The sequence below is a fragment of the Podarcis pityusensis genome (genome assembly GCF_964106645.2).
Source record: "Podarcis pityusensis genome assembly, chromosome: 14".
NCBI lineage: Eukaryota > Metazoa > Chordata > Lepidosauria > Squamata > Lacertidae > Podarcis > Podarcis pityusensis.
Genome location: NC_138039.1, coordinates 47747227 through 47759332, shown reverse-complemented (window position 1 = coordinate 47759332; position 12106 = coordinate 47747227). Strand labels below are relative to the sequence as shown.

Genomic DNA, 12106 nt, shown 5'->3' with positions numbered 1-12106 from the left:
CTATGAAAATATGCAGCAAAGGAAATCATGGAAATATAGGCCATTAGACCTTTCAAAATGCCCTTGTGAGTTCCTTCCAAAATTACCCTCTTCCTCTAGCATAGAAAAAGACCACATGTAAGTTAAAAATGATTTACTTACAAACTCTTTGCAGGTCAGGTTCATGTGCTTTTCCATACATCAGTAAGAAAAGAGAGGCGGTAAAACTTGGCTTAGTTACAGTGGTGAAAGTTTCTGAATTATTGGTATAGAACTCAATAATAGCTTTTAAAAGCCATGCGGTCTGAACTTGGAGCAATCAGTTTATACCACATCACCTTGAGCTTTTCAAGTAGACTGAAGGAGAACAAAGGACTTGATTACTTTCCTCTCAAAGTGAGGGGGAGTGACCTAGCTAAGCCTGGCAAGACAGCTTACTCTGTGGCATTAACCCATTCGTGTATTAATCAAACTTCAAGCACATTGGTTATATAAGGCTGGTTATTACGAAAAAAAACAGCAAAGATATTAAAATTACTCAAATCCTTTAAAAAACCAATGCGCTTACAAATCCAGATAAGCTTGATAGTATGATCAAAAGGGACCCTTGGACCTAGCAGATAATGAAATTTTTCTGTTTTATTTAGAAAATGTTAAGACTTTTCTTTCTTCAGCACAGCTCCCATACCATCCCCACAACATGTAAAAACCTAACAAGTTCTACAAATTGGATACATTTAGAAGCATGGTTAGCTCATACATAGCGCCACATTATAAAATGTAACAAAAGCTTGTTTTGTTTCTTTTCCTTAGTATTCAGTTAACATCTTCACCAAAAGTATGTCCTTTATGCTTTTGAATGTTGTGTTTGTAACCACAGCTTTGTTTTCTAAATGTAGAGATACAAAACATTCATTCAAGTCATAAAATCATCAATTATCTCATCCTTGCTGCAAGAAAAGAAATTGACCATTACGGTTAGCCAAAAATCATTGTGTCACTCACAAAATGCTAAGATAAACTAAACTTTCAAAAGAATATGTTCAAAGTTAGAAACTGATGCATGCTTACACCAGACTAGAGAGTGAAGCAATTACTAATACAGTCATACCTCGGGTTGAAGTTGCTTCAGGTTGAGCGCTTTCAGGTTGCGCTCTGCAGCAACCCGGAAGTAACAGAACGCATTACTTCCGGGTTTCGCCGCTCGTGCATGTGCAGATGGTCAAAATGACATCACGCGCATGCACGGAAGCGGCGAATCGCAACCCGCGCATGCGCAGACCTGAGGTACCACTGTAGTGGCTGAGTCATAAGCAGCATTCATCACCAAGAAAAGACAAGGGTTAGAGGCAGACAGACTCTTTTTTATCTTTTGACATGGTAACAAGTTGGCTTATCTACAACTCTCTTTAAATTTTCCCATGGAAATATTCAGCACAACCCAAGGTCTCTCTGAAACAGGTATGTCTAATCAATGGCACTCCAGATGTTGCTGGACTACAGCTCTCAGCATCGCTGACCATTGGCCATAATGGCTGGGACGGATGGCAATTAGGAGTCCAACAATATCTGGAGGGTTGTAGTTTAGCTACCACTGCTTTAAATGCTTTCTAAAAAGACAACTACTGAATTCTCCAGAAAAATAATGAAGACCCACCTAAAGGTCTCCCAGAGACCTCATGACATTAGACACAATCTCAGGTTCAAGTACTTCCTTCAAGTGTCAGATGCAACTCAAAACCGAAGTTTCAAAAGCCAAAATAAACAAATAATTTGTCCTACTATAATTATTATACCCATTCTCTTCCTCCAATGAATATAGAACAGATTATTTATGGTTCCAAGGCAATCCCCATTGCAAATTTTTAAACTTTAACATTTATAAATATATTAAACTAAAAAAGCCATAAGTACAATATTCAAAGATGAAACAAGTATTATGTAGATACAATGCAAACCAACAATCACATTTTTAACCCAGAGTAAAAACATGTTAAAAAAATTTGCAAGTCCCATCATAATAGAAGTTTGTTGATGGCTTCAGAAGCCAGCCCACCCTTGGCAATCTTCCAGGGAACAGAAAATTTATGTGAGCCTGCTGTCAATCTGAAGATTACAGTAGCACACAGAGAATATTGTGCTTTCTTCAGCTTGTAAAAGCCAAGTCCATGTTTTGCTTGTCAGATACTACTCACAGGCAGTAACTAGGAATTGAAGAATGATGCACCAATATAATTTGCTCCCAGCAACTAATTATTGTAGGCTAGAAATTCCACCTACTTTTAGAATGCAATGTCTCATAACATTTTAATACAACAAACAAACAAACACATCACTCATATTTATTTAAAATACTAATATCCTGCCTTTCTTCAGAGGAGCTTGAGATAAAAACCACTTATTGACATTTATACATGGAGAGCTAAAAATTCACTCACAATATGAATAAAGTCACAGAAGGTAGCAGGGATGGATAAAAGAAAAACTGAACAGTAAAGTTGTGCCTAGCTGTTTCAGGTGACTATTCATAGGAAGCATGTATATATCTATATTTATATTATTAAGTATACCCCACTTACTAACTGAAGTTCTTGAGATGGTTTACCATGTATTTAAAACATAATGAAATAAACATTGACACAATAGAAACTACAGCAGACAAAGGGGTGTTTTTATTAAATCCCCTTGTTCTGTATGTTACAACAAATGCCATTCTGCAATCTCCTGGCCTAGAACTGATGGCTGAAGCAGCTAGAAGTCAGTTCCACACAGACCACCACTTCCCACTGGGTGGTTGCTGCCGATGTTTCTATCTGCCTCAGCCCTAGTGGCTGATGCACGAGGTGCTGAGGGAACAAAAATGTTACATGCTTCTCTCCCAGTTCCCAGACGATCCAACTGCCACTTTGCTGCAGAATCTCTGGGGCACAGCAAGTCACCTAGAAAATAATCTCAGCCCAGACATGGCTGCCTAAGTCTATTAGATTGCATACAATGTGGTAAACCCTGAAATTGGGGTGGGGAGAAACAGGACTTTTTTCCTAGGCCTTCCCACCCACCCGGTTTCCTAGTTGAAAAAGATGGCATTTTGGTGGGGGAATATATATTTGGCATTTTAAAAAAAAAATGAGATACTTTTTAAAGCAATGTTTTCCTTACTCAAACTGAATGGTATGAGTACTTTTTTACTCTACAACCTTAGAGCATGACAGTTTGTGTTTACTACAGACACATGCAACATTCAAGTCCAATATACATCTCTATACCTAGAAGTGCTGCCATCTTTATACTACCATCCCTTTGCTGTTTGCAAATTGATCTTTGCCTTCTTTTGATTTAGGTTTGAATATTCTAAAAGCTGCTCTACTGACCTGGCTCTTCCCTTGTGGTCAACCTTTTCACCTCTCTACTCAAACTACTATTACATAGGTACAGATAAAGGCAAAGGACGGTTAAGTCCAATCAAAGACAACTATGGGCTGCAGCGCTCATCTTGCTTTCCGGCTGAAGGAGCCAGTGTTTGTCTGCAAACAGCTTTCCAGGTCATGTGGCCGGCATGATTAAACTGCTTCTGGTGCAACAGGACACCGTGACGAGTGCCAGAGCACACGGAAATGCTGTTTACCTCCCCGCTGCAGCGGTACCTACCGTATTTTTCGCTCTATAACACGCACCCGACCATAACACGCACATAGTTTTTAGAGGAGGAAAACAAGAAAAAAAATATTCTAAACGAAACACTGGATGTATGATTTTTGTGGTTCATGCTGTGGCCACAGACATGTGATCTGACGGTGAGTTTGGGGTAGCCCAATGCAAAAATCCTGAGGATCCATGTGGATCCATGCTTTGTAACCACGTTTTTGCACCACTGCGGCCCCAGGCAACAGTGGGTGCGTGCTTTTTTTGGTGCAAGATGTAGCCATGGACATGCTATGTGATCTGATGGTGAATTTGGGGTGACCCAATGCAAAGATCCTGAGGATCCATGTGGATCCGTGCTTTGTAACCACGTTTTAAGTGGGGAGGGAAGGAAAAGCACTCAAGGGACAAGGAGCACGCGTGGGGTGGGTAGAGAAGGATGCTGCTAATAATGTAAGAGAGGGGTTTAAGGGGAGAAGAAGCACGCGTGGGGTGGGTGGAGAAGGATGCTGCTAATAATGAAGAAGAGGGGTATAAGAGGAGAAGGCTCCTCTCCTCTCCCGCTTTGCTCCTTTAAAGCAAGCAGGCTCTCTGTCCCTCTCCCCCCCCCCACTCAGCAGCTCTTCTCCCGCTTTGCTGTTTCAAAGCGAGCCACGGAGGAGGGAAGGGGAACCATGGATCCTCTGCTCACGACTGCAGCAGATCCCCCCGCCATCCATAGGCATTCGCTCCATAACACGCACAGACATTTCCCCTTACTTTCTAGGAGGAAAAAAGTGAGTGTTGTGGTGCAAAAAATACGGTATTTATTTAGTTGCAGTCATGTGCTTTTGAACTGCTAGGTTGGCAGAAGCTAGGACAGAGCAACAGGAGCTCACCATTGCATGGATTTGAACTGCTGACTTTCTGATCTGCAAGCCCAAGAGGCTCAGTAGTTTAGACCACAGCACCACCCACATCCCTTTACTACATAAACATCTTGCTACAAAACTAACAAGAAGGCTATACATGTCTTTTCAGAAGTAAACCCCACTGAATTCAATGGAGTTTACTGCCAGCTATGTGGGTACAGGATTGCAGCCCAAGACACTATACCTTTGAGGCTACAATCCTATGTACACTCACCACTAAACAGAGCAGATCTTCCTTTTGAGTAAACATGCATCGGATTGCTCTGTAAATGTCATAAATATACTAGTATAACTGAATATTCTAGGTAAGTTACATATATTGTTAGTGAAGATTAGCTAACAAAGTAATGTATACATTTCTGGTTTTCAGCCCCCAGGGGGGGAAAAATTCTCAGTGATTCCAAAATTTCCAGAAATATTATATTATGTCTTTAGATGTTCAGGTATGATTTAAGTCAGCATCTTAAGGGTTCTTAACATCTTCACATTTTTCTTAAACTCTAATTACCATTTTGAAATATTTCTAAACACCCCAACAGAAACAATTTCTAAGTAGAGCTTTGAATACAATGCTTAAACCACTAAGTGCACTATCTATCTATTTTCTAAACAAGTATCTCAGTTACTTTTGGCTACTGGAAAATGTTTCCAGATATTTAGAATCAAATTGAAAAATAGATATTTAGGGGGGGAAATACACTAAATCAGATCTCGATTCTTTCTGGACAGAACACCCCCCCCCAAAAAAAAATCCACACTACTGACATCAACTGATACTGCAGAAAGCAATGATACCCTGGTCTGTATCAAATATAGTTCTCAAACAGTGTATAAAGTGCCACTCCATCAAGCCAACTGCAACAGTCTAGCCTCAATGCTATGATGTCATGAAGAGCTGTCACTAGCTTGACCCCACCCCAAGAAAGAATGTTACAGCCTTCTTCCCAGATTTCATTCATTAAAGTGTATTTCTATACACTGCCAATGCCTGCTGTTCCAAAATGAGGGTGACTCCAGACACACCCTACATCAAACAAACAAACAAAAATGAGGCTAATGCCATCATTGATGTAATTTCACTACTTTAGTTTAGACCACATCAGCCACCCTTATGCGGATTCAGTGTGTGTGTGTGTGTGTGTGTGTGTGTGTGCGCGCACACAAACATATATGTAATATATATCCTTATAGCCTGCATTTCCTCAGAGAAGCTCAAGAGGGCTAACAAGACATAAAACAATTTATCAGTGATTAAACATCAGGAAGCAAAACACAAGCAACAATATTTTTATAAGAACCATTCATGTGGCATCTGCCATAAAGTAAGAAACTTGCCATCTGAGTTGCAACTGCATGCCATGAGCATACTGATGGCATTTTGTTCCACATCTCTGTAAGAACCCCTTCCCCTTGAAGAAAACCCACACCTACAGAAACCCATGCAGACGGCCCCAGGAAGCCAACATCCAACTGCCGATTCCCTGCGAAGGGAATGTGCTGCAAATATTCATGAAATCCCAGTAAGTGTATCATTATCACATCATGGTAACAGTAACAAGCCCCAAAGTACAACTGGGGATGAATCATCTATAGATTGAGGCAGTGTCTATGCCAGGGAGGAAATTCTCAGACGCAGGGTCCAAATACAGTGCTCTGGCCCCAAGGCCAGAACCCTCATCAGCCTTGCATCCTCTTCAAATTTGTTGTCCTGGCTGGAATGTGCCTTTGACCTGTGGTAATGCCTACAGGTGTTTAGAGGCTTTTGACATTTGCATGGCTGCAATGCAGCCTACTTAAGAGTTGTACCCACTGCTCCAGCCCCTTTTGCCTCTGGCCCCTTAAGGGGGACAAGTGGCCACTAAAAGCTGCCACAAGAGAACGCAGCCCCCAGGAACTGAAAAAGTATCTTCACTCCTGCTGCACACAGACTGAAAGCCAGGTAGGGACTAAGTACTTCCAAAACAAACTGGAATTGATCCCATTAACCAGGTAAGACTGTCTGAGTATTCAAGCTAAGCCCAGTCGTCAAATACAAGCTACTGTCTGTGAAGCAAATGGCAAGCTTCACACAAGCAGACAGTAGACCCTTGGACCTTAGTACAAATCATCCAGACTGGTGAAGACACATAGAAAGACAGAATGGCATTTTACAGAAACAACAGAAGAGAGGCGAGGCATTCCAGAATGTATTTGGATCCTTAGCCATAAAGAGTTTTATGGGTTAAAACCAGCACTTTGAATTGGGCTTGGAAATCTACAGCCAGCCAGCATAGTCATAACAGAATTAGTATTATGTGATCTGTGTTATGGTTGCCTCACCTCAAAAAAAGGTTATTTTAGAGCTGGAATTTTTTCAGAAAAAGGCAACCAAAATAACAAAGGGGCTGGAACAACTCCATGACGAAAAGTTACAACACCTGGGGCTTTTTAGTTTTGTGGTGGGGGGAGGATTAAGGGGGCATGATAGAGTTTATGTATGATGTCGTGAAAGTAGATTGGAAGTTTTTCTCCCTCTCTCATAATACTAGAAGCTAGAACCATCCAATGAAGTTGAACATTGGAGGATTCAGGGGAGACAAAAAAGTATTTCTTCACACAGCATAGAGTTATACTATGAAATCTGCTCCCACAAGAGGTAGCTATGCCCTCCAATTTGGGTGGCTTTGAAAGTGGATTGAACAAATTCATTAATATGAATGTCAATGTCTACTAGCTATGGTGGTTATGTTCTGCCTCCACTGTCCGAGGCAATAGACCTCTGAATCTCACTTGGGTCTTGCTTGCAGGCTTCCCATAAGCATCTGGTTGGCCACTGTGAGAACAGGATGCTGGACATGATATGCTTTTGGCCTGATCTATCAGAGCTCTTCTTAGTAGCAGCACTTGTTTCACCATCAGCAAGACACAAATGATGAAAGTTTTCTGTAGATGATAACTGAACCTTAATGTCTCTAGTAAATTTCACAGCCACAATCTTCCATGTTGACTTTTTTAAGTAGTCACTGAGTATTCAGTGTGACTTATTCTGATATAAATGTGCACAGGATTCCTAACTTACTTCATGTGACTGCAAATTATTTGCAACAAGTTAAAAAATTAATGTCTCTCACATGCACATAAAATTCAACTACTGGAAGATTTTGTCAAGTCTCAGTTTTAGATTATAGGTTTTTGAAAGAGACAATTCCGTTCAGGTTCATGTAACAGGTTATAACAAATTGAGCACAAAGCACAAAACCACTACTGAGATCCAGAAGATTTACATTAATATTTAACAGGAAGGATACAGACGTGAGGGTTACTTGTGAACATCAAATCTACACATTTTGAAATTATAGACAAACCTCTCAAAATATATGTTTAAGGTTATATCATAAATATGGCATATATTTCAATACAATAAGCCTCTCACATATTTATGCTGAAAAACAGATTGTCATTCTCTGCTTCCATAACTCTGCTTCAGAAAACTGTGTATACTATGCTACAATTGCAGCTGCTTGCAGCTGATATTTTCTAGGAAATTAGAAAGCCTTGGGAAGCTTTCTGTTTGCAGCCATATTCATTTCCCAAAGAAAAATGGCATATACTTGCAACTCCACATCAAGCTGTACAGGAAAATTAAAACACAGTTATGTTTCTTTATCTGTATTCTCCAACAACAGTCCAATAACCATTGTTACAAGTTTGAAAGTTATGTTTGGTTTAACTATGATTAACAATATCACTGATGTAGATACAATGCTATTAATAGTTATTTCTTAAATGAAGTAGGGGAAGAAATGTCCACATGACAAAGAAAACTGCAAGCACACAAGGCACTCCAAATCACTTCACTATGATTAGACACCAGGAAGCATTATGTCTACACTGGGTCTACTATGAAATATACCAAAACCTTTTTAAAATGATCCAACAGCAATCTAAATATTAATTTTCATTCAACAATACTTGTTGAGAGTTTAATTCGGACTGTGCCGCAACAATATTAAAAGACTCAAAACTAGTAGACAGACCTGCTTGCTTTTTAGCCATTCAGCCATTCTCCTTGGGTAATTCAAGTTTAGATAGAATACCAAAGATTTGTGAGGAAGGACAAGACTCAGATTACCAGTTAGATTATGGAAATACTTACTAGATTACCCCTGACAATTAGAAGTCAACACAAATAAAAATGCAACAGTGGTTCCAAAACTAATAATGTAGCATTTGATAATATGTTTTATTTTCCTTATCTATAAAAGACAACAAGTACAACAGATCAACACAATTCTCCGAAAATGCTTTCCAATAATGCAATCTCATATCATTCTACACTGGTCAAACTAAAATAGTCATCTATTTTAAATCTGCAGCTCAATTATGCCTACTGTGAATTTAAAGTAGGATATGAAAGTATACGTAACATATGCAGGAGAGAAGAATGCCAGAAAACATGTTTTAGGCACAAGGTTGTAGGAGCAATGGAACACAGAATAACAGCTCTGCACTGCTGCCATTGCAATTTACAGCATTTTTAAAGAAAAGCATTATCTTCAATACAACTCAATTTTAAATTTTATTTCCTCAGCAAATACTTCATCTCCCAATTTAAATGGTTTATGCACACATAAATACACATCTGTTCAATCTGGTCAATATACATTATACATTTGCCTCTCTTTTCCTACTTAATTTGACCATGTGAACTCTAGAAACGAAACACTGTTTTCCCTATTTAGCTGTACTTTATTCTAGTCTTGCTTTATGCCTTAATTTTGTATAAATTACACAAAAGGCTTTCAACTTCAATATTCTGAATTTATGTTAGTGTTACTTAAATCACTAAAAGTTTTTTAAAATTCAAAAGAAATAATATAATCCCAAATTACTGACAAAAAACTGAATATCCACATTTTCACGAATACCTGTCTTCCTGCAAACCCAATATTCTCAATTGAATTAACCTTTAAACTCATTCCACAGCAACAACAAACTAGAGATTCCAGCAGAAAACTAACTCATTTTTAAAGTGTTTATACTGCATTTGTTTTAACTCCTTGAAAACTATATATTTCATCCACAAAAGTTTGTCATATACAAATTAAGATTTTATATATAACATAATACAACAGCATTGCTCTTGAACTTTTATGTTTTTCAGATGCCTCTTACCTGATCCACTGAACTGGCTGCTTCCTAGTGTTGTTGGTCTAGTTTTCCCACTATTAAGAGGTGGAGAAAACATCTGCAAAACAAGTGGATGCATTTCAGTCAGCATGGAATGAAAACTAATTCAGTTATGTGTATTTGGAATGTAAAAAAGCTGGGAATACATTCATAGAAAAATTAATAGCATTAACTGTGCTTAAAAATGTTTCATAACACAGAGAATTAGTGGTACAATTTTTAAGGTCAGTAACATGTCCAGTTTATTACTCAATATAATAGGTCTATTGGTCAAAATACTACAAGTGCAGGATAACCTAACAAAGCCAAGTAAGTATTCTGTATTTTACTTTCACAAAATACACTTGATTTAAAAAATAATAATGTAAGACATTGTGGGACATCATGACTTGCTTCCAATCTAATATTACAGTGCAAAACAGGAATAAAGATACTAGGGCTGCAATCCTATACAGACTTACCTGGGAGTAAGTCCAATTCAACTCAATGAGGTTTACTTCTGAGCAAACATGCACAGAATTGAACTGAGACTACAACCCTAATTATGGATACATGAAGGCAGGTCCCACTCTTCTGAGCAAATAGGATTAGGATTAAGCTGCTTGGGGTCCCCCTCCCCATTACCTACACTGCATTTTTACAGGAAAAAAACAAACACCCGTTGAGCTATCTGTGGAAAACAAACGAGAAAAGCTATCCAATGGCTATCTATGGGTCAGCTGGATTTTAACCAGTTCAGATGACTGACCCAGAGCCTTCAATACGGGAGTCTGCTTATTACATCCAAGTTTCCCCTTTGGCTGAGCCAGAAGCCACCAAGCCCTGCACGCAGCTGGCCCACTTCTCGGTCCGCTTTACCGTGGAGAAGCCATAAGAAGACTTCGAAGAATATCCTACCGCGCTGAAGTCCAGCAGGTCGCTCAATTCCTTGTCTGTCCCTATAGCGGCCATCCGCTGCTGCTGAGGATTCATCTTCATCCACTTACGAAGAGTCCTAAGCGGCAACAAAAGGGAAAGGAAGAGGCGCGTTAACCAAAACAAGGAGGACGGCATCCTCAGCCTTGAGCAGCCCCTCGCAAAGCCAAAGATCGTTCTTTCTCCTTTCCCCCGCATCTCAAAGGCACCCAAAAGCAGCAGCAGCAGCAGCAGCAGCAGAGCCAACTCCGTGGAAGTTTCTTTCCTCCCTCCCTCCTCCATCCCAGAGATGTTCGCATCCACAGAATTTAATCCTCGCCTTGGGGAGCTGAGCTGGAAGCCCGGGCTCGGGAAGCGGGCAAGAGGGGATGCCTAACCGGAGCAGCCCAGAAGGGGAAGAACGAAGCGGAGGCAAAGTCCTCCAAGCAGGCCGAGCGGGGAAGTAAGCGGGTGGGCCGATGGAAAGGCGGGCAGGCGCTCGACGAGGCTGCGAACAATAAGTCTCTCGCCCACCTCTCCGCCAGCCACTTCCGCGCCAGCGAAGCGCCGCCAGCAACCCGGAGTTCAAGGGGTTTCTCGCGGGAAAGAGAACTGGAGAAGGCGGCGTGTGCGCAGGAACAGGGGCCACTAGTTGGGGGCGCGGAGGGGCCGCGCTTCCTGGAACAACCCCGCCGGCCTGCGCGGAAGAGCCAGAGGAGCAGCCCTGCCGCCCCCGCGCCGAGAGGGGGTCTCCTGCCCGCCCATCCCGCGGCCCCGGCCGCCTCCCCAAAAAGGGCGCCGGAGCCTCTCAGCACCAGGCGCGCGCCCCGGGCCGCCGTGCGCGTCCCCGCTTCTCCTCCCTCCGAGCGGGGAGGGAGCCCCCTCCGGCCGCCACCAGCTTCCCTTCCCCTCGGTCCCCACCCCTGCCCGCTTCTCCCGCTCCCTCCCTCCCTCCCTCCGTGACGCCTGCCTGCCTTTACCCGGTTCCCGGCCCCGCTGCCCGGGTCCAAGTGGCTCTTCTCCTTCTAAGGCGGCGGCGGCGGCGGCGGCGTCAGCGTCACCACCGCCCCGGAGTCAGTCAGGAGAGAAGCAGCAGCAGCAGCAGCAGCAGCGGAGGAAGACGGAGCGGAGGGGCGAGAATGCCGCGCGCTCTCCTCTCCCTCAGCGCGTCCTTCCTTTTCTTTCTTCCTCCTGCCCTCTTCGCGCTCGGCCGCTCCGTCGACTGCCGCCCGTGGCCTCCCTTTCCTTCTCCCGCCCGTGCCTGCCGGTCTGCCTTTCTTGCTCCCCCGCCCCGTCTCGACGGAACTTGCGGGGCCTCCCCTCAGGCAGACATTTTTGGGCTTCGGGGCCTCAGCACCGCCACGTTCAAGGTTCCTGCTCTGTATCCCTCCGCGCTTGGCGGCGGCGGCGGCGGCAACAGCAACCTCAGCAGCAGCGCCGCGAAGAGCGCGGCGGCGATTAACCCTTCTCTGCCGGACGAGTGCTGCCGCCGCTGCCGCCGCCTTAATGAG

General features: G+C 42.5%; 1 protein-coding gene across 17 annotated transcripts in view; it reads right to left on the bottom strand.

Moving 5' to 3' along the window:
- Positions 1 to 12106, bottom strand: part of TCF12 (transcription factor 12) — a 236997-nt gene that overhangs the window by 129150 nt on the left and 95741 nt on the right. For 2 of the 17 annotated variants that reach the window (XM_080980728.1, XM_080980743.1), the window contains exons 1-3: positions 11576 to 12080; positions 10560 to 10695; positions 9687 to 9759 (exon numbers count right to left, since the gene is read on the bottom strand). In XM_080980728.1, the coding sequence (XP_080836854.1) occupies positions 9687 to 9759; positions 10560 to 10679 (193 nt within the window). In that variant the 5' untranslated portion in view covers positions 10680 to 10695; positions 11576 to 12080. Of the gene's footprint in view, positions 1 to 9686; positions 9760 to 10559; positions 10696 to 11129; positions 11401 to 11575; positions 12083 to 12106 lie in introns of those variants that run through there. The other 15 variants (XM_080980731.1, XM_080980732.1, XM_080980744.1 and 12 more) reach the window with 14 other exon arrangements.